The sequence below is a fragment of the Cygnus olor genome, chromosome 3 (genome assembly GCF_009769625.2).
Source record: "Cygnus olor isolate bCygOlo1 chromosome 3, bCygOlo1.pri.v2, whole genome shotgun sequence".
Lineage (NCBI taxonomy): Eukaryota > Metazoa > Chordata > Aves > Anseriformes > Anatidae > Cygnus > Cygnus olor.
This window is the reverse complement of record NC_049171.1, coordinates 92,017,375-92,039,938: the sequence shown is the minus strand read 5'-3', so window position 1 is coordinate 92,039,938 and position 22,564 is coordinate 92,017,375. Positions and strand designations below refer to the sequence as shown.

The following is a 22,564-nucleotide window of genomic DNA, read 5'->3' as shown; positions in this document are numbered from 1 at the left end:
ACATTTCTCAGGAGACCTCAGGGGACCTGTACTTCTCTGTCGCTTCACAAAAAAATGAATTTGTAGTCATGGCTTGATGTACAAACTACTATGATCTAAATAAGGTTTCTAATATCAGTAATACTATCCAAAATTACTGGCTTCTGAAAAATATTGCTAAAAAATCCATCTGTACATTTTTTTTTTTTAAAGTAATATCTTGTGTATGCACTGACTGACTCCTCCTGCAGCTCTGGGAATACATCTTCATTGCAAAAATTATAGTGTGTGTTTTACTGTGTCATAAATAATGCAGTTATACTGCTGGAAAACCCTGAAGGGCAACATATTTCAGTCTTGCTGTGAGAGAAACTACATAGAATAGAGGGACATTATTGACTACTTAGCAACACTGGTAAAAAAAAAAAAAAAATAGTATTTTTTCTCTGAAAGCGTTTTGCAAAGCAATAACCAATGCAAGGTAATTATGCTACAGTAAGCATACACCTTCTTAGCTGTGAGGAAAGGTTTAGATATGATTAGTACCATGTAGCTTATGTTGTTCTCGATACCTTGACACTTTTCAGTGCAAAACACCACTAAGAAAAGCAGCAATAGTACATCAGCCTCAAGTGGTTTGAAAGTATCTGTCTTCAAAGGCAGAAGGCAACATATCCCAGCTGATAAACACACTGTTCAGTAGTTTGGTCTCAAAATGTATTTATCCAAATTAAAAGAATGAGGGGAATAATTTCCTCCTGAGCTATACAGGTGTTTTAAAAAGAGGAAAAAAAAAGAGCTCTTAAATCAAAGATGTGTTACCACTAACGTGATCATTCTTTCTAGTTAATTCATTAAATTAAAGGTTTTTGCATTCATTTCTTTTGTGTGATGTTTCCAAGCCAATAAATATGACAGAGTACTGCTTAGAGGCCTCGACAAATACTGGTTTGAATGAAAACTATCCAAACACTTCATTGTTAGCTGCTACCCCTTTTAATCTCATTCCAGATACAGCCCGAGTGAATTGTTGTTTACAAGTGCACAAAAAGGAAGGTATATGTAAATATTTTTACCAATATGTATTCACCAGAATATTTATACTAGACACGTACACACAGTTATCTTGAAGGCTTCTTGGCTGCTTTCCAAATGAACAATTGGAAAACCAAAATAATATCACGTAACCTAGGTCACTGATTGCATAGCAAATTTGTCAAAATACAAATAACAAACATTCAAAGCAGTAGTTACGTGAAAAATATGCAAGTAATCTTCAGCCTAATATGTGTTTTATAGACCGTTATTCAAATAATTCCTAACAACAAATGTGGTAAGGCAAAAGCCAGCTGGTTACCAACTCAGAAAAGGGACTAAATAGTTTTTAAAGAAAAATAAGTCTTTCCACATGTTCACTCCATATGATTTGCCATTTGTAGAGGTTGCCCTCAACATCCAGCGTGTATCTTCATGGCTGGCAGAAATGTGTGCTTACAAGGTAATTAATAGCATCATGGCAAAATCCCATCAGAGAAAAAGTTCTGTCATATTGCAGGGTGTTGTAGGTTGGGAGGGAAGGCAACTGCACTGAAATTACCATCCAGTTGTGGTAAAAATGATAGGAAGATTACAGTTATCTAGGTTTGATAACAAGAAACCTATCCTGGTTTTAGCTAGGATAAAGTTAACTTTCTTCCTCGTAGCTGATGTGGTGCTGTGTTTTATATTTAGGATGAGAATAAAGTTGATACTACACTGATGTTTTAGCTGTTGCAGAGTGGTGCCTGCGCAGAGTTGAAGATTTTTCTGCTCCTTGTGCTGCCCTGAAAGCCGGCAGGCTGGGGGTGCACCAGGAGCTGGGAGGGGACACAGCCAGGACAGCTGGACCCAGCCAACCAAAGGATGTCCCACACCATGTGCTCAGCAATAAAACCTGGGGGAGTTGGCGGGGGGGGGACTGTAATTGTTCACGGCTTGGCTGGTCATCAGTCAGTGGGTGGTAAGAATCACATTGTGCACTCGCTTTGTTTATTTTTCTTGTTGTGGTGTTTTCTTCTCTCCCCCTCCCCCTTTTTCTTAGCCCCGTCTTATTAAGCTATCCTTATCTCAACCCACAAGTTATTGCACTTTTAATTCTTTCCCGGATCCCACCACAGATGGGGGCAGTGAGCAAACAGCTGTGTGGTGTTAGGCCACCTGCAGGGTTAAACCACAGCAGTCCTAGCACGTGCTGGTACAAATTCAGTTAAGACAAAACTATATAGATGATTTTGTACTGACTCACACTTGGCACTAAGGAATGCTACACTGTATGCTGCTGTACACATAGCTTTATGTCTGGCATCTGCTGTTGGTCTGTTGTGCTGTTAGAAACAAATGATGCCACATAATTTCATTCTTCTAAAGATATCAATGACGTGTTAAACTCACAGTATCATTCTTCATTCGATCCACCAGTCTTCTAACCTGTGCAGGAACATCCCTAAAAATTAATAAGAAAATTAATTCTATATAGATATCAAGGTAAGGAGGAAAGTCAATGAATTGGCATCCCTGACTAAAAAAGGAAAAAACTGGGAAGCTCCATTTTTTATTATATGCAGGATGAGAGGTATGATTAGTCAAAAAGGCTATATTTTGAGACAATGATGAGGAAAAAAAGTGAGAAAACAGCATACAAGAGGCACTTGACCTCTTTGCAAATGTTGCATAGTTACGCTTTTATAAACTATATAGAAAATAACTGCACTACCACAAAACAAATGCACTGTGCTCCTTCCCAGCATCAGACAGATGCTATTAATACACACATCACTGAAGTATCCATGCATGTGTCAATGTTATTACATGGCCTCAAGCCACTGATACATGTTTTATAAGAAGTGTTCCCAAGAAGAAAAAAAATATTATATTAATTTCACTGAAGACTGAGCATAGTGGTCTCTAGTTAATTCCCAAATCTGCCACAGACTGGTCATAAGCAATTCATAATTTTCTTTTGGTTTCTTTACATGAAATTGTGGTCCTACCAACAAGAGGGTTTGAATATACCTCTTATAAAACGGGAATATTCACAACAGGGATATGAAGCTTTCTGATTGGTGCCTGTAAAGTGCTTTGGGCTTCTTGGTTGAAAATATTTGAGAAGCTTTGCCTTTGCTGATGATTTATTTGATGGAGATAAGAAAAACTTTAAAGCCTCCATCGCATTTCTCAGCCTTCCTACTATAGATGGGCTAAAGAATTACATTTGGGTTTGCCTATCAGCTTTATCTGCACTCTTGTCAAACTCCACAGTTTGCACCTTATTTATTTTTTTTTTTAAGTTAAAATTGAGTTTTATAGGTAAATTAACTTTCTGTTAGAAATAAAAGTTTTCCTCTTACTCTGCCTTATCCCCTGCCACTGCTTGGTTGAGTGCAGCATTTTCTGTAGTCTCCCTTCCAGTGCCAGTGGAATACCCAATCAGGGATGGGTTGAACTCACGAAGAATATCTGCAGAAAAAGAGAGCACCCTGAAATGTTGCTTACTTAGCAGGTAACAGGTGGGGTTATAAAGATTAGATCTTAGTAAAAGAACATTTAAATGCTTTAAGAGATACCTACCAAAAAATTAACCTCTAAGCATAGTAAATGCGTAAATATTACCTTGCCTTCAGATTTCTAAATTTCAAGCATTCAGATATCATAGAATCATGCAGTGGTTTGGGTTGGAAGGGACCTTAAAGACCATCTAATTCCAACCCCCGTACCATGGGCAGGGACACCTCCCACCAGATCAGGTTGACCAAAGCCCCATCCAGCCTGGCCTTGAACACCTCCATGCATCATGACCTAATACAATCACATGGGCTAGCTATGCCTTTTTGCCTGGTAATTGAGGCTGAGCATGCTCAGGCAGGAGATACATGCCATTACATTAACTGGAGATGGGTAGGAATCAAATCCTTTAGCCTGATCTCCCCGGATGTGTTAACCCCAAAGACCTAGATCCCACTGTAGATCTTAGATTGCAAAGCAGCCTTACAAACTGTTTGATTCATCTATCCCCAACACATTTTAGACAGAATTATAACCAACAGAATACAGAAACAACCAAACCCCTGGGGATTACAAAATACCCAGTTAAGTCATGCACAACAAATTACAGTCTGGCTGTTACACAACTTCTGCTCAGCACTGGGCATTGAATACAAAATGATCCATTCTGCCATGTTACAAATTGTAAAGTCTGTCTTCACTGCTTTTTCTTTTTTTTATTTTATTTATAACAGGTGCTTTAATAAACAACTCTAGATATTTATCAGGTTTACAGAAAAAAAATCACTTACTTGCTAGTGTTGTGACCGTGCTTATGTTTTCATTTCCTCCAACACTTTAAAAAAAAAAAGAAAAAAATGTTCCAAAATATGATGGCCTTCTTAAGGTAGTGGACTAAGTAAGAGAGCTCCCCCCTATGAGTTTTCTACAGATGTACACAGCACGTTCTCTGGTGGTTGTTTGTATGAAGTCAAAGCAAGCTCTTTGTGTGCATACCAAAAGGGTTGCAAATTAGAGACTGCCATAATCATAATTATATTAACATCCTTGTGCACTAACTGCCCTTTCAGTCTTCGCATCTTGTGGCATATGTTAAAACATTGCTAACAGAAATAATAATTTTAAAAAGCTACCATTTAGCTATTGTTGTCCCTATTAAAATATTTATTACTTCCATTTCTAGTTAACAAACCCTTTGTATCCATAAAAACAAGTTGTAAAAGTAGATATTTCAAAGAGATAAGTACACTCAATACTTTTCCTACCTCCCAACTCCCCACCCCAATCTCACTTAGCTGGAAGAATACTACTGGACTGGTAAAATTCACCATCTTGTGCACTCTTTACCCTTCCTTACACTATAGGGGAAGCTTGTACTCTTTTTCCAAAAACATCAGTAGAATATTATTAAAGATCAAAATCTTAAAAGTTGTACTTACAGCTCACATCTAGTACCCCTTTAATTTGGAACAGAATATTTTGAGGTGTTCTAGTACCTCTTCAAACCTCTATAGAGCTTCAGTTTCTCAAATGAGTAAGAAACGATGAGCAGAAAATCAGCCTGACAGGCCTGGTGTTAAGTCATACACTTGCAAATTAGTAAGTGAACATGATTACCTTTGGACCTATTAAAGTGCTGCATAAGTAAGATTCTGATTGATAAGCCGTTCTGAGTGATGTAAGCAATATTGGGAAAGGGTTAAGGAAATAGAGACTATGCATGAAATAGCAGCAGGAAAAAGATCACATTCTGCCTTTTTGTAGACCACTGATTTTAACTGAGACAAACAGGTCACATAGGCTATAATGGGGAAGAGCAGACAAACAGTAGAAATAGCAGAGACAAACACAGAATGCCTAAGTGGTGCAATGAGCTCCAGAAGCCCCCTTTGCAATTGTTGCAACAATGAGAGGAGAAAGGGGCCATCTTGATGAGGACCCCATTTCATCTATGTATACAGGCTTATGCCAGCCACACTACATTGTACTCTAGGTAGCTGCTAGTTTGAATATTGTATTTAACATGAGTAAAAACACAACTATCTGTCTCCTTGTAAAACTGTAGTCAAATTTGCTCTCCACTAGTCTCCGTTTGTTACCTAAAATCAAGTATACATATCATAACTCCAAGAAAAGGGGTTCCCTCCCATTGGTGGGAATTCTTGGGACTCACCTCCAAGAAATACCTCGGTACTGAGTCAGGACATCCAGAACGTCATTGGGTTTGGATGCTGCCCCATTACCTGCCTGGAAGCAGAGAAGTGGAGTTCACCTTCAGAAAATAAGAACTGCTACAGTAACTAGTTCTTTGACTGACCCTAGTAAAAGTAATTAAAGGGGATGTTAATGAGTCAAGCAACATCATCTTCCCAAAATATAACAGATCTTTGTTCTCAAGAGAATCAAGGGCTAAGGGTATTTCAACTCTGCTCCAGTGAATTACCCTCCTCTGTCAAATTTTTGATTAGAAGAAGTGAGGCAAAGTTGGTTGGTCGTGTTCAAAATGTTCATAACAACTTTTTCATTTGCATAAGGAATAAATAAGATAGCAATGGTCTTGAATGAATAATTTATTGTAATGTTTGTCACATTAAAACTTGGTACAGTGATTTTGTCTTCCTTCTCCCAGTTTCCCCAGGAAAAGGGATTACAAGAGTTTAATGTAGTAATTACTACAGAAATAAGAAGCATGAATTATGATCTGCGCAATGAAGCTGTTATCACTGATTGGAGAATCACCGTCAGTCTAGGATTAAACCTTTCATGTAGTTATAGGAATGATGCTAAAAGATTCTTTATGTAAGTTATTTATTACACCTCATGATCTACCATAATTTTACTCAAATATTTAGTCAGTGTAGGTGGATATGGCTTTATAGACTTTGGTATTATCATACATATACACATTAGCTGAAAATTTTTTTCTTTCTATTTACGCTGCTTACTAATGGTTTTGAAGGCCAACACCTTGAGAGCTGTGTAGAGTCAATAAGGAAAAGCATGCTACAAGTCCACTCCAGGAAGGTGTTTTTGCTGCTGTACAATCTAATCTTACAGTTCTTTCTTGTTCAGCACTCTTGTGGAATTTAAATGGGAACCATGCACACATTTGACCCATGGTCTGATTGCCAGTCAGTCAAGGTGAAGTATGGAAAAGAGTATGCGAAAACTGTTTGGCCCAATAGGGCATAATTATATGCATTCTCTCTTGGATTAAAATTCAGAAGTGCTCCTTCATTGCTTGTTTTAATGCTGGTTATCCAATGATCTTTACTTACTGTGAGTGAATCTCCCAGGGCAGCAATCACCTGAATATCTGCTGGTCTCAAGTTATGAACTGATAAAATAAAAGCAGCATTAGGGAAGGAGGAAACAAAGAAAACTTCAAATTGTGATGGTTATCAGAACTTTTCTTTAGGATGAGCATAAAGCATTACAAAGACAGTATTTTAATACACATGACATCGGCTCAGAATGACACCAACAGTCATCCAAACAATTCTTGGTACCTTAGTTTTACATTAGCTACACTGACAAGGGAGGCAGTATGGTATCAGTCTTACATCTGTGTTGACTCAAGTTCCCTCTCACTGGTGGGAACCACTGGAAGGCAGGCACAGCTCCAGTACCAGCACAGGGCTGTGATTTTATCATCATAGCTTCTGAGAGAAGACAAAACACACCTGGGACAGGATTCTATGCAGCTCTCTGCACTGACAACTTCCTGGCTTTTCCATTGTCACTTCTTTGCTTGCACATGGAAGGTGCAGTTGCATAAACTTTCACTGTCCCTAAGGGAAAACTTGCATCTTGCTATACAACTATTTATGTTGTTCCAGAGGATTTTTAAATCACAGTCTATAGAATGCACTGCTTCAAAAAAAATGTACTTTTCTAACTAAAAACAGTTCCCGCTCCCCTTCTACCATCAAGTGAAGTGGCTCTACAATAAAATTGCATAAAACCATACCTGAAACTGGAACCGTATCAGAGGGGCTCTGGCTGAAACAAGGAACATTTGTTCCATAACTCCTCTCCTAGGAAGAGACAGTGCAAGACTTTACGTCAGACTCACAGTGCTCCAGTCATGACGAACCATTTATGTCTCAGAGCATTATGTTAAGGAACTTCTTCCACATAGTTTGTGCACATCCACCCAGCTCAGCCTTTCCTCAGGCCATGCCAAAAACCACCCTCTGAAGGCAGACAAGCTCGGACTGCTCACTAATTGCATGGGCACATCAACGCAGCACTGCTGTTGCGTACTATTAGGGCCACTTATTTCATACTCTGCACCATGCTACATTTAGCTAAGCAACTGTTTGTGTATCCATACTCTGATCTAGGTGAGCTCGCATTCTTTTGTGAAAGTCTGCTTGAACATCACTGGAATACCCCAACATTAAACCATACCTTCCCCAGCAGGCCACAAGCCTGCCTTCTTGAAGTGTGGCCCTACAACATGATGGCCATGCCGTTGGACGGCGCTGTAGGCCTACAGTGAGTGCTATGGCTGGGCAGTACCAGGCCTGCAGTACCCATCCAGAAGGGTAGTGTTACTTCAGCTCTCCCATCTCTTCTGCTGACAGAAACACCCCCACAGTTTACTGTTAGTGAAGGATGACTGTTGGTACACCAGAGTAAACAGTGGCACATGACCCAACGACACGCATTTGCTCCATATCTCTCTAGAGCACTCCTCAAGGACGCTAACTTGGCTATGGAAATGGCATTTATTTGTCTTGCCCTACTGTTCACCTTTATCTCCCCCCCACACACACACCTTTTCTTCTCTTCTCCTACACCGTAACTATTTCTAAAATCAGATTGGTAGGTATTGTTTGCCCCTTGCAGAGGTCTATATGCCATTAGTAACTAGCAAACAGATGGAGTTGCATTAAAACAAGAGGAGGGATATGCATTACTATTCTAATGACATATAGTCCACTTTAAGTGCAGATGTAGTCCAGACACTGTGTTTTGAAGCATGAAGATGAACACTATGCCTTCCCTTTGTAGCTGTTTAGGAGTACCAAGTTCTGCTCAGAATCAGAGGACTATGACTAAAATATCATGTCTGTTTATTTCTGCACAGCTAATCTGCAACTGTCTCAGAAAACAAAATAAAACAAAACAAAAAACACTTGTTTCTTTAGTTTTGCTACAGGGTAAACTAGACAAAATTGAACCCACACAGTAGCGTCACACCAATCTGACCTAGTTTCTTCCTCAGTAAAATTAAAGGGCCCCATTTCCACTGTCTTCTTATCCCAAGGAACTTAATATTGTTATCAAAACATTTAAAAAACATTCTTAACAGTGAATACAAGACTTAATATAGGTTGGCTGAAGACCTCTACCCTGAGTTATACTCTACAAAATCCATCAAAGATAAAATGTGCTATTAAGTGTCTGACTGACTATTTAGTCAAACATGGAAACAGAGCTTTTTATTCAGTTTTCCCAGGTAACGTTGTTTAATTAGGCTCCAACACAATTCCACCCACCTGCCCCACTCCCTGGAACACATTTAGTCCATTTGCTGTAAACAGTTCTACTGTACCTGAGATCTTTCTTTGATGTTTGATGTCTCTGGGGTAGATGAATAATTACTATTTTTATACGTGAAGAAATATGGATTTTCCTGCAGAAGTAAGAGCATTATTTTTATTATTGTTATTTTAAAACCAACAGTAGTGAAAACAGTCAGCTGATGTTACCTTCTTCTGGATATGTTTTCCATGAGAAGAAAATCTATACAATATTTATTTTTGAATGAAATTGTACTGGTGGAAGTAAGCCAGGTTACACCTGAAAATTAAGCCCTGAAATGCCCTAGGCAGAGCACTGCCTCTTGCATCAAACTTAACATCAGATAAAACAGATAATTCAATGTCTTTGATGCTTTAATTGCTGTTCGGTGAAGCTTTTTGATGCCAGTAATGTTTTATCACTATTAAATTATTGAAGTCAGTGCTTAAATGAAAAAACATTCAAGAACCTGTTCTTTGAACCTCAGAGATGTTCAGACCTTGAAGACACTACTGGGTTATTGACAGTTTCATGTACTAACATAGTTAAATCTGACAGAAGACAGAGTCCAGAGTCGAGTCACAGAAAAATCAAAGGATGAAAAATGTATGGATTAAATTTTATTGTTGACACAGTTTTTAATATTGATAATGCTTTACTCGTTATTCACAATTTATTATTATTTTTATTCAAAAGTCAGCTAATCTGAATTATCTGACACAGTAATGTGATTTAACTAAACTTTGTCAAGAGCTCTTGCTTTCAGAGTTTCATCATAATAGAACAAAGATTCTGTGTCAATGAGTTTTAGGAAAGTTAAATTTTTAGCAGTGCAGTATCTTTGGGAAGTGAGTGTTTCTAAGTAATTCAGAAGATGACAACAATATTTGAAAGCTTGGAAATTCTGCAAAGAGTAAATAAAAATCTCATAGTAATAAGGAAATCGTTTTACCTGAGATGGACACTGGATCTGAAGCATTTCTGTGAAATCATAAGGCTTCTTCTGCCCAACTGGCTCCATCTGGAAAGGGACAGAACACAGGACTTGTACTCGTGCTGTGCAGGGGCGGGATGGGAGAGCAGCAGTAACTCAAAGGCTCTAGTGTCTCGCGTTTTCCATCACATTAATACATATTAAAAACTTGCTTTGCTTATGATTAATCTACACGCAACATACCGTATGCATACCTACAAAATCTAGGATCGGAAAACAAGGCCTCTCTCATGATCAGACTGTCACTCCATCATCATTAAAGCAACCATCCACACATCAACTCTGCTCTTGGGAATGCTGGCCAGCAGGCATTGATCTCATACCACAGTGTTTGATTGCTTGCATTCAGGTTGCTTTTTATCAGCTCAACTGCAATAACTGTGGACATGCTCTAGGAAAAGTATAGCTCCAACCACCTTCATGATTCATTCTCTCCTTTTACAAAATGCAGTTCTTACCTTGCTGTGATTAACAAGTCACTGTTACTTCCCAGCTGGGCTGGGTATGCGAAAGCAAAGCGCGAGTTATCACAGATCCACTACTAAGTAACAACTTTTTGAAGCATCCTGTCCATCCACACAAGCCTCAACTACCTTTTTTTTTTTTTGTCTGCTCCCAGGCTGTGAAAGCCATGCTCACTAACATTTGAGAAAGGCATGCTTGGGAAACCTTTCTTCAGCTTTCTACAGTTTACTATATATTAATCTATAGAGGGAACACATGGACTTTTGTGTGGGAAGAAAAGCAACTGACTGAAACTTTGAAGTAAAAATGATATTATTGAAACTTTTGAGAAAGTTCAGCTCTGACTCAGATTATACGCTGAGGGCTTGTTGAAGTCCACACTGCTTTAGCTCAGAAGAAAGTACAAAATCCCTAACGTAAATGGAAAACTAAAAATAATCTAGTTGGTGATACATTCGTGTTTCATTAACCCTTTCCTTCTGTCTTGTGAACACTACCTTCATGTACTCCTTAAGCTGCAAACTCATTTGGCAGCAGTCAGAAACATGGAATGAATCAAAGATCACTCCTGTAATGGCTGTAACTCACTCAGCTAAAGCCTTGCTAATTTATCGCACTTTCCAGAACTGTTTCTTTTATCTATATTTACACACATACTACACAATAGCAAAAGGTGCACTCCAACTCTGCACAGAGGCTTGATAATATTTACATTTGCTGGCCTTTGTTTACCTTCCAACAAGATGGAGAGATAAAAAAAATTATTCCATAATTCATAACTCAGTACTAACAGCACAATGTGGTAAATACCATGAAGAATCACTTCACCTGTTCATGCACCTTGCTGGGAGCTAATTAAATTGCAGTCACACCCAAAGGAGTTGGTCTCTGTTTTAAATTCCTCAGTGAATCTCTGCTCAGCTTGCACTACCAGCAGCAGCTGCCAGAAGCAGCAGACTACATAAGAAACCAGACTGAAGGCATTGAAAAATGCAGCAGTAACAGGCTTGACGTCACTGATATATTCTGGGCAGGAATGTAGTATTCTATTTTGGTTGTTCCATCGATGAAGATAACATTGAAAAAAAAAAAAACAACAGAAAAATAGGGAGGAGGATTACAAAGTCAGATTTGTTCAAATAAGCACTTGAAAGAATAGAGTTTGTATTTGCTTTTGAAAGATGAATAAAAGGAATATCCCTGAAATATGCAAAATAATGAAGCCCAGAGAGAAGATACACTGGAGACTGATACTTTCCCATCCTCATAGGACAAAAAATAAAGTAGCTGTTTAACAGCATTCTTAAAAGGAAATATTCTGCCAGCACAGAATCACCCTACAGAACATGGGACAAAAGTGGTATTTCATGGCTAGGAATGAATTACAAATAAGCATTAGACACTTGTATGTTCTTGGGTGATAGAACTGAATTTCTCCAGGAAGCAATTTGTTCCAGATTGCTCAGAGACACTGTTCTCCCAGGGAAAACCAACAGTTCCTATGCAGGAGAGCTGCAAGGTCCTGAGGTCCTGATCATAGGAAGTCAGGCACTGAATATGGTGGTGTGGTCAGCCAAAACCTACCCTGAATCCTAGCATGTCTGTCATAAAAGCAGGTTAGGGGCTGGTCTGCTCTGGAACTGCAGCAGTTTCTAAGTGAGTGTAAACCACTGAGTGCAGAAGAGAGACAGGTACAGCCTCACGCAGGTACCGTTCCCTTTCAGGTTCTTGCCTGGTTTCAGTTTGTTTCTCTCTAGGTTACAGGATATTTTCTGGTGGCCTCGTCTGTTACACAAAAGAATGCCAGACACAAGTGCAAGAGCTTCTTGTCCAAGTTCTTTATGCACATGAGAGGAGCTTTGCCCTCTTATATATTTCCCCGGATAAAGTTGTAGGCTTTTGCCAAAATTAATCAGACTCTTTGTGGTAAACATCAAAGCTGTCAAGTAAACAAACAGCCTCTCTCAGCCTTTCCTAACTACCCAATGTCATTTAGCTGACTGTTCTCTGACGTGCTTAGCATTTGAATTGCATTGCTCCTAGATAAGTAGGAAAGTTTCAGGAAAATATCCAGCTATGCCCAAAACAAGTCCTTAGCACATACCAGCTCAGCTTCTTCTCAGCCAGACTGAAGTCCAGTGCTACTGCCAATTGCCACTAGATTTTCAAGGTTTTACCCTTTGTCCAAGTAGCAGTTAATCATTCCAATGAAGAGGCAGGTATGAAGCCTCAAAACAACATAAGGACATATGTCAATATAAGGACAGCCCGGCAGAAGCAGGAGGAGAGAAACACTCTGAAAGCAGTTTTTAGGCACTTCCTCATTCTGCTGTTTGCTGCTCAATAAATCACGATGTTGATTTCCTAACAATTCCCAACAGGGTTTTTTTGGTTTTGTTTTTAAACGTTACACGGTCAGCATAAACTATTAGCTCTACTGAAAAGAGCAGTTAGAGTGAGCCTTGTTGGATAAGGACACTTGCCAGTGTGCTTTTTACACTGAAAGCGTCTTTCATGCCATTTGCTTTTCTAAAATGGCAGAATACCATCAAGCCAGCTAAGGAAACCTACCCAGGAAAGTACCTTTCTGATAATTGCCAGCTGTGCTAAGAAAATTCCACTAAAGAGAGGCAGATGGAAAGCAGAAGGAAAAAGGAGTTGTTAAGAGAACACCACTGTTCCTTCAAACCAACAGCAACATGTGGCTTTGGCACATCTTGTTCTTCTTCCAGATCATCCAGACTGTCCTCTCTCTATAGGGGCAACTTCACACTGAAGAAAAAACACTGAAATAAACTAAATCCGGTAGTTGAAAATGAGGAAATGTGCACAGAAGAAAATAGAGCACAGGGAAAGAAGGCTCTTCTGACGGCAGAAGCTGCCAAGAAAAACCATATCTGAAGGGACAGAAGGAATTTGCTGCCAGCTAAGTGTAAGAATTTGAGAGGGCACAAAAGAGAAACCAGTGCTGGATTAACTGAGTACATTTGCAATAATTATCAAACTTCAGGAGAGAAATCCTCTCTCTCTGAAGAAGGGACCCCTCTGAAGAAGGGGCCCTCTCCCCTTCTTCAGTGCCTAGGTTTTGACAAAGCAATATAGCTGATTCAGAATGTGGATGATATTATTGTAACTCCTTGCAAAGAATATTCAAGATGCCTAGCACTGACATTTTGCACAAATTGAAATCAGAAAAGTTGGACAGCAAGTGGCCATAGAAAGAAAAGATTTATAGGATATTTAGAAAAAAAAAGTGAAAACCATTAGAAGCACATGAAACCTGATAATTGCATGGTCTGGAAAGAGAGATGGATATTACTCAGACCTGGAGGTCAGTTTCCAACTGATAAGCTCTGGAAAACGGAATAGATCAGTCTGATCTACTGCTGTACTTAAATGAAACTCAAATTCTGACAAACTTGGTTCAGTTGGCCACAAACAATTCCTTCTGGAGAGGCACAAAATGGGCTGGCAACCTGGCAGCACTCTGGGCTCTCTCATCAGAAGTATTCATTTTCTGCACTACTTGAGAAAAATAGAGCATTTCATTTCAAAAAATCGATGATGAAAATACTGTACTAAACAGATGTAAAAGGCCATTCATAACTCATGTGATTTGGTCTTGTCTAGGTTTAATATTTGTAGTGGTTAATATTTGTGGAAGATATGCCACCTCTTTCTAGAGTCTTAGAGATTGTGTTTAAGTAGTAACTGTGATCTCTGTAAATATCACCACCACTGATGGGGACACCAAGACATGGGCAGTCTAAGTAACTCACCCAGTTTCTTATAGAACTGACAGAAATAGAACATTTTAAATTCAGACTACAGGAATCTGACTTCCAGTGTCTACTTTGCTTGTTCAGTTAGCGAAGCTAGTTATTTCACAAGACTAAGGCAAAACAACGATAAAGAAGCCAACATGAATCTTGTCATTGCATCTACTTTACAATAGAAGAACTGAGAAGGAAACTTTGACATCAGTATGAGGAGTGTCACAGATAACAGCAAAAAAGATAACTGGATGCAGCACGTTTGTTCAAGGTTAAAGCTTCAACAGCTGATCAACTTTTAACTCTCTCCTACTAACTATCTAAAGTGGCAGACATACATAGATATCTTTTATTAGAGTGACTGTAAAATTTTTCTAGCTATGTCATCTGGTTGAATAAAGGGCTTTTTCTTGTAAATTCTACTTCCTTAAATGATTAGTTTAATATCTTTGATAAATGATTACATTTAATGTTTTTATCAGTGACATAGACAATGGGATTGAGTGCATTCTCAGCAAGTTTCCAGATGACACCAATCCGAGTAGGGCAGTCAATACAACAGAAAGAAGGGATGCCATCCAAAGGGACCTGGACAAGCTAGGTAAGTGGGCCCACGTGAACCTAACGAGGTTCAACGAGTCAAAGTGCAAGGTGCTGCACCTGGGTCAGGGCAATCCCAGACATGAGCACAGACTGGGGGGAGAACTCACTGAGAGCAGACCTGCAGAGAAGGACTTGGGGATTCTGGTGGACTAAAAGCTTGACATGAGCCAGCAGTGCATGCTTGCAGCCCAGAAGGCCACCTGCATCCTGGGCTGCATCAGCAGAGGAATGGCCTGCAGGTGGAGGGAGGTGATTGTCCCCCTCTACTCTGCCCTTGTGAGGCCCCCCTTGGAGTGCTGCATCCAGGTCTGGGGCCCCCAGGACAAGAAGGACATGGGGCTGCTACAGCAGGTCCAGAGGAGGGCCACAAAGTTGTTCAAGGGGGCTGGAGCACCTTTCCTATGAACTAAAACTGAGGGAGCTGGGGATGTTCAGCTTGGAGAAGAGAAGGCTCTGGGGTGACCTCATTGCGACCTTTCAATATTTAGAGGGGTCTTATAAAAAAGATAGAGAGAGACATTTTGCTCGGGCAGATAATGACAGAACAAGGGGAATGGTTTTAAACTAAAAGAGGGGAGATTTAGATTAGAGGTTAGGAGAAAGTTCTTCACTCAGAGGGTGGTGAGGCACTGGAACAGGTTGTCCAGAAAAGCTGTGGAAGCCCCATCCTTGGAGGTGTTCAAAACCAGGTTGGATGGGGTTTTGGGTACCTGATCTAGTAGGTGGCAACCCTGCCCATGGCAGAGGGGTTGGAACTAGGTGATCTTTAAGATCCCTTCTAACCCAAGACATTCTATGGCCAACACTACAATAGCATTACTACTGCCAGAATTAGCATAAAAAGAAAGAACACATCAGTCTGTATGGATTTGTTTTTAAGCGTGGTTATCTAAAAGGCAGTTGCAGTATAGACCTATTTCATTCATGCTTCAGACAGTTGCAGAAATAGTAGGTGCTATCAAATGAAAAGCTTAACACCACATGGACTGCAAAACAAGCAAAAAGTCTTATCTTAAATTTAACTTAATTGGCCACGCAAATTCCTTTTATTCCTGTTAAAATAACATTGTGTATTTTATAACCATGTGGTATAAGAAGTTTATTAGAGTAAAAGAAAATTTTGAGTGTTTCTAAGCCAGAAAGAACAGTTATATTAACATCTTATTCAAAATCACTGGTACCAAGGCACAGCCAAACATAATATGCACTAAGCAATAAAATCCTGCTTTGCTCTGGCGAGTACAAAACCAGGTGCCTGCTTTTTTATTTAAATCACAATCATTTTGGAAGGTAACTCCCATTCTTTCATTTGTCTCCATCATTAATTTTGAAATGCAAACTGCTCCAGCTGTATGTGCATACACTCAGTTACACGTACAAACGTGTAAAAAAGTGTGTTGACAGCTCAATTCTGCAGAAGAAAACAGCCTCTTGCAGAATTGGACATTGTGTTCGAGCTTGATTGGGTCAGACAGGCTATATTTCTTTCAGACACCCTCTCTCCCCCATTAGAAGGGTCAATGATGGGCTTTCCTTAGCTGGGTAGGACATCCCACTCTTGAAGAAGCGATGGGAGCTCATTAAGGCAGTCTATTGCCTTTTTACTATGAGCAACAGCAGCAGCAGATGACAGTTAATAAGGAAACCAACACTGTGAGTCTCAGTAAAGAGTGGGATGGACACAAGACAGATGAGACAGAAGAGTATAATCATTATAATCTCAGGTTATGACAAGCCTCAGTTGTCACTGTGCCAACTCTGCCACAGAGGTGAGGCTAGCAAAAGGTCTGCCACAGCTCTCTTATTCCCTGGGACTTCCTGAAGGGCTACTTTGAAAGCCTTTCTAAAAAGCTCTTCAGAGAAAGTAGCAGCCACGGAACAGAAAGATTTGTCCTGGAAATGTAGGGCATTTAGCATTACTAGAGAGCAGACTCTCTGCACAGCTGAGGATAGCAGTCATGGGATGTTTGTTTCCCACTTTCCTTCCCCTCCCCGCTACTCAAAGCCTGGCTAGTGTGGAGTTACTACTGAGCTTCTGTACTAAGACCAGTAAGTAACTGTGTCTGTGGTACTACTGCTCACCATGTTGTTCCAGAGACCCACAGACAAGAAAGTATAATCTTCTTCCAGTTTTTCCACTTCTGTCTTTGACGTGGTGACGAAGTCATCCCTGTCCTGAAAGAGAAAGCATTTAGACCGTGAAAAAATGCTTTGTGTGAAGAGATGAGACATTCAGCCACATAAGTTCTCTTTTCACAAAGTAACTTTTTATATCTACAAGAATCATAATCTCTGGTATTCCCATTAAGCCATTTATTGCGGATCTCAGTTCCTGGTGGCGTGTCAAGACAGAACACATGCTGTTCTTATAAGCAATTGCTGTACCTATCACCATAAGGCAGCAATGAAGGGACAGCAGTATCCAAGAGCAGACTCTGCACAGCTGAGGATAGCAGTCGCGAGATGTTTCTTTCCTACTTTCTTCCTTCCTCTCCCTCCCTGCTTCTCAAAGCCTAGGTAGTGCGGAGTTGCTACTAAGTGTCTGTACCAAGTGCAGTAAGCCACAGTGTCAGCAGAAGACCACCACTGGAGCAACAACAAAACACAATCACAATAGTGACATACAGGACATCAGGGAAACTTGCAGATGTGATCATATGAACAATTCAGAATAAACAATGCTTCCTCTAGCTAACACTTACAGGGGTTAAAAAAGGGGAAGCATGAAGAGTTTGTCTTAAGAGGTCATGTTTATTTTTAAATGAAAGGGACTGAAGAGTTTGGAAAATCCACATGGTAGCCTGCTGGTCAGGTGGCTTGCTATTACAAATCAGGGGAAACAAAGAAGGTAACTATGACATAAGATGGCATTGAAGGCAATAACAGAGCAATTTACTAAGAGAAAAAGTCATGTCATGAAAGGTAAGTCTGCCATTTGTACGTGGACCAATCAACAAAACAAGTCTGCCACAAGATGACCCAACAGCAAAGGAAGATTTTGCAACATAGCAGACCCCAGACTTCCCGGAAGACAAGTTTCCTTCTTACAGTCCACTCTGTTCTGATACTGAGCTGAGGGGAGAAACAGCATTAAAACACATTCAAGGAGTTGTTACAATGCCTAGGAACTGGACCGTGATTCACCACCAACATAATATACAAAGAGCCACCAAGTTTTTTATGTTGGATTTTGATACCTTGCTGAGTAAGCCATTATCTAGGAAGTCATATCTTCCTCTCTCCTTTGCCAGGTCTCAGACAACCTTAACCTTTGAGCTCTCATTTAAAACCACCTGTGGTGAAGGATGTCTGACATTCCAGGCAACCCTATCAATATATATTTGCCATTGGCTATACTAGATACAAATTCTGGACAAAATTCATTTTCAGGATCCCAGACTGCATTAATCTCAGTGTATTTGCAGGGAAGTAATTCTACTTTCCAATACTGTTTATGAATCTTTTATCTCTTTGTTGTTGTTTTCCCCTACCCATTTTTTAAATACTTCTTGTTATCTTCTTTTGGCTTTGTTTCCAAACACACGCAAGCATAATCAGGGGTGAATGAGCAAGGATGACTGCAAGGATAGAGAAAAACTAGCAGCATTGTCAGTTTCTGGACACTTGTTATCTAATCCACAGATGTTCCGTGAGTTGATTTCTCCAGGAACATAACATTCAAAAAACACAGAATCTCTGAATGATGCTGCTTGAACTGAGCTCCAATGTCAGTACCTCAATGTCTGATGCCAAGATGTGTCCTGTATACCTGACTATGCTTGTCTTCTGGCATTATACATCCTAGATAGGAAAAAGCCAGCTGAATATTGCACTCAGTGTCACCAGACACAATCCAGAAAGAATGGAGCAGCTTGCATTTACTCACCAGTCTGAGCAACAGATTCGTTTCTTGGAAAGAAGGCTGAAGAACAACAGTGAAGTCATCTTTTTGATCATACCTTGCAGACTCTAGGAGCTTTCCCCAAGTATCCTGAATAGACAACCATATAATCAGATGAGTATTATTATGTAAAGAGTGTAATATATGTGCAATTCATTGGAGCTTAAAGTGAACTAAGATTATCTCCATCCCTAATAAACCACAAGAATCAAATTCTGTAATCCAGAACAAAGACAGTAATTTAATGAAATCTTCTTATGCAATAGTTAGAAACTCCTTGTGGCTACAGGAGAGCTACCCTGAATTACTATCATTTTTCTTTGAAAGAGTAGCATGCTTAGCAAGGAAATAAAATTTCACGCTTATTTGCCTCCCCGCCATTTTTAAAGGAATTCCAGCACAACTATTGTTGTCTTACAGGAAGTTTCCATCTAAGTCACGTGGCACCAACAACCAAGTTACAGGACAAGATAAACCATTCCTCTAATGGTTATAACAACTCCTAGGTTCCCAAGAACTACAGAGTCATTGGAAACTGGAAGAGACACTAAGGTCATTCAGGTATACAGAGAACTCATCTCCATTGTTCCTGGTGACCCCAAGAAATGCGGTCAGGATGGTTGCAGACATGGTAAATAGACAGTTTCTCAACTTCCTCGCTGCCGTTTCTTCCTTAACTCCTCACTTCAGCTTAATCCAGAAAATGAACAGAGATGTCTAGCAATACAAGCACCAAGCAATACAGAATATGCCATACCTGATAGGACCACCTCAGTATGTTATCATCTAGCGCGGAGTGTTCATGTACACAATTGCACTGATTCCCAACAGGATTGCTGCAGAGAAGAATGAAAAGCAAAGACATTATAAACTTTAGATAAATAGATAAACAAGACAGCACAGACTCTGAAGCCACTGACAAGCATGTATTGAAGATTAAATTATTGCATACACTGACAAAGCTATATGGAGTTGTATTTTTTTTCAAATGTATATAATCAGTGGTATCTATTTCCATGTCCAGAGCTTTGTACTACTGCTACGCTCAAAAGCCTATTCAGTTGACAAATATGCCAGACTGGGATTAGTACAGGGTATTGCAAGCCACCAGCATGCTCAGGCTTAAAATAGGTGCCGCACTGATTTTCAAATACTTCCCCCTCCATAATCACATACGAAAATTGCACACACTCAAAATACTTTCCAGAAGAATTTTTGCCTTAGTGTTTGTCAACAAGACCTCCATCTAGAAACGTGGATGGAAGCTCAGTGCTTCAAAAGCTTATTTATGCTAAAGGGTGGCTAGACATTACAAAGCAGCTGGCCAATCTCAGCAAAATTTCTGACCTACAGGGTGAGATCTGCATATTGAGTATTTCTGCAGTTGACAGGGTAACTCAGACCCTCTCCCAAGGCAGAAGACAGGAACAACACAAGATACTTTTGAGATCAGCCTGGTTCCAACAAAGGTATATTAAACTGAAAATGCCTGGATAAATGAGAATTTGAGAAACCTTTAGTGGGGCTTGCAGGTGTAAGCAGTAAGCACCTGTCAAGATCGGGCACTCTCTCCTTTTCACAAAACTCTAGCTAAACCTGTAAAATAGCGGTATTTCTGTTAAAATGCTTTTATTAGCGCTGGTGAGTGGGGAAAAAAAAGTGAATTCAGGACATGCATCTTACCAAAGCCTAACAGGCAGGAACACAGAGCGCCATCTAAGAACCTCATACAATACATGAAGAGAGTTTTATGCCTAAAAGTGGGGTTCATCCACTAATTCTGGTGTGGACAACACTTGTAGCTAGTGAGAAGCTAATAAAGGAAGTAAGTTTAAATCCCACTTATGTTCCAAATATCAGTGCCTGAAGTTAGATACTGACATGGGATTGAAAACGTCAGGCACTATTCTCTCCTTAGACACTGAAGTTTCCTCTTTTGCTATGGGCTCTTATTTTTCTTTGAAAGCACAGTCCAAAGATGAGGAATTGCTAACCAAATGCTGAGACCCTTATCTGGGAGAGGATCTGGGTCTGAGGCTGAGATGAGGCCAAGGGTTTTATACTCAAGCACAAAGCATACAAACTGATAGAACTGTTCAACCAGATAAACACAGCTTCAAGAGGCCATTGATAAGAAAGCTTGCTAGAATTCTCCATGCAATCGCTTTTGACAAGGAAAGCTTCTTCTCTGCTTATGCTTGTTGTTATGCATGTGGTTATGCAGCAGCCAGACCTCTTGCTTGACTGATGGAACATCTCCCAAGCCATATATATGCAAAACTTGTAAAGCACTTCAGAATTACTATATTAGTACATATGGTGTCTTATGCCACGAGCACAAGAAAAAAAAATTACTGTGGAGTAAAATGGAGTGTAATCTCATCAGCTGTAAACTACTCTATCATAACTGTCCATGTGCACACTCCTACTCCCTACTAAATTGGGACTTAAGCTACTCGCACTTTTTTTTTACAAGGTGCTGAGAGGAGACGGATGAAAGCATCTATGCAAGCAGTTACCATAGAAGAATGGGCAAGTTGGATGTTCCATCCAACCATACCCTAAGCCCAAGCAGTAGCTCTCACATTGCCAAACAATGTTTTAATACCCATTATTCCTTTTGTGAATATTGTGAACATTGATACCTAGAAACTTAATCATTTAAAGAGCCTTCAGAGTTTCTTTTTCAAGTTTCAAGGAGTGGATGGACTGTACGGTCTTGTTACCATAATGACTGTATTGTGTCTGGCTGGGATGGAGTTAACTTTCTTAACAGCAGCCAATATGGCATTGTGTTTTGGATTTGTGGCTAAAATACTGTTGATAACACACCAATGCCTTGGCCATTGTTGAACAGTGCTTGCAGTGTTGAAGCTTTCTCTTTTTCCCCACTGTCCCACCCAGTGAATGGGCTGGGGTTGGACAAGAGAGGGGACATAGCCAGGACAAGCAACAAGCTGGCCAAAGGCATATTCCACATGATATAGCATCATGCTCAGAAATAAAACCTGAGGTAGAGGAAAAGAGGGGCAAGTTGGCTTCCAAGGTCACTGTTGATTGGAGACTGGCTGGACATTGGTCCACTCATGGGAAGTGGGGAGTTATTACCTTTGAGTCATTTACCTCCCCCACCCCCTATCCCCCTTTCTTTCATCTATTAAACTGTCTTATCTCAACCCACATCTTCTTGGTTTCGTTATTCCTATTCTCTCCCCTGTCCCATTAGGGTGTGGTAAAGGGAAGTGATAGAGGGGCTGTGTGGGTGCTTGGCTACTGCCCAGGGTCAACCCACCATCACCACAGTATGTTATTGAAATGTGCTACCAAGCTGCTGAGTTAAAGCACCTACTCCTCCTGGTAAATCTATGCCTGCAGAAACAAAGTGGAGATCTAAAAACCTTTGACATACTTTGGTGTTAAGGGCCGAAAGTTATTCAGAATACTCTACCTGATAGGTATAAAGCTAATATATATACAAAGCTATGTGTTTGAACAGTAGTAGGAAACAGTATTGAAAATTTAAAGGAACCACTGTTACCTTGCATTATTGGGATCTTGGCACGCAAGAAAGGAAGTTGTGAGCTCAGTGGAATCTACCAGATTTACAAAGGCTTTGGGAACCTGCAGTTATAAAGTAAAAATTACTCACATTAATACTAGCAATTGGAGATTAGCAAATAGCAATAACAGTAAATTACAACCTCTACAATGTCATTCGTGTTACCTCTGGGCTTGGATTCTACCTTCATAAAAATCAGTGATCACAGTCTTCGCCAG

The 22,564-nt window shown here is 39.9% G+C and overlaps 1 protein-coding gene across 3 annotated transcripts in view; it reads right to left on the bottom strand.

The window, feature by feature from the left end:
• Positions 1 to 22,564, bottom strand: part of PLB1 (phospholipase B1) — an 88,996-nt gene that overhangs the window by 49,958 nt on the left and 16,474 nt on the right. For 2 of the 3 annotated variants that reach the window (XM_040550932.1, XM_040550931.1), the window contains 12 exons: positions 22,326 to 22,408; positions 19,545 to 19,623; positions 18,773 to 18,877; positions 16,969 to 17,061; positions 10,004 to 10,072; positions 9,083 to 9,163; positions 7,490 to 7,556; positions 6,798 to 6,856; positions 5,693 to 5,766; positions 4,311 to 4,354; positions 3,366 to 3,474; positions 2,410 to 2,461 (listed from right to left, as the gene is read on the bottom strand). In XM_040550932.1, coding sequence (XP_040406866.1) covers positions 2,410 to 2,461; positions 3,366 to 3,474; positions 4,311 to 4,354; positions 5,693 to 5,766; positions 6,798 to 6,856; positions 7,490 to 7,556; positions 9,083 to 9,163; positions 10,004 to 10,072; positions 16,969 to 17,061; positions 18,773 to 18,877; positions 19,545 to 19,623; positions 22,326 to 22,408 — 915 coding nt within the window. Of the gene's footprint in view, positions 1 to 2,409; positions 2,462 to 3,365; positions 3,475 to 4,310; positions 4,355 to 5,692; positions 5,767 to 6,797; positions 6,857 to 7,489; positions 7,557 to 9,082; positions 9,164 to 10,003; positions 10,073 to 16,968; positions 17,062 to 17,271; positions 17,778 to 18,772; positions 18,878 to 19,544; positions 19,624 to 22,325; positions 22,409 to 22,564 lie in introns of those variants that run through there. The other variant, XM_040550933.1, reaches the window with a different exon arrangement.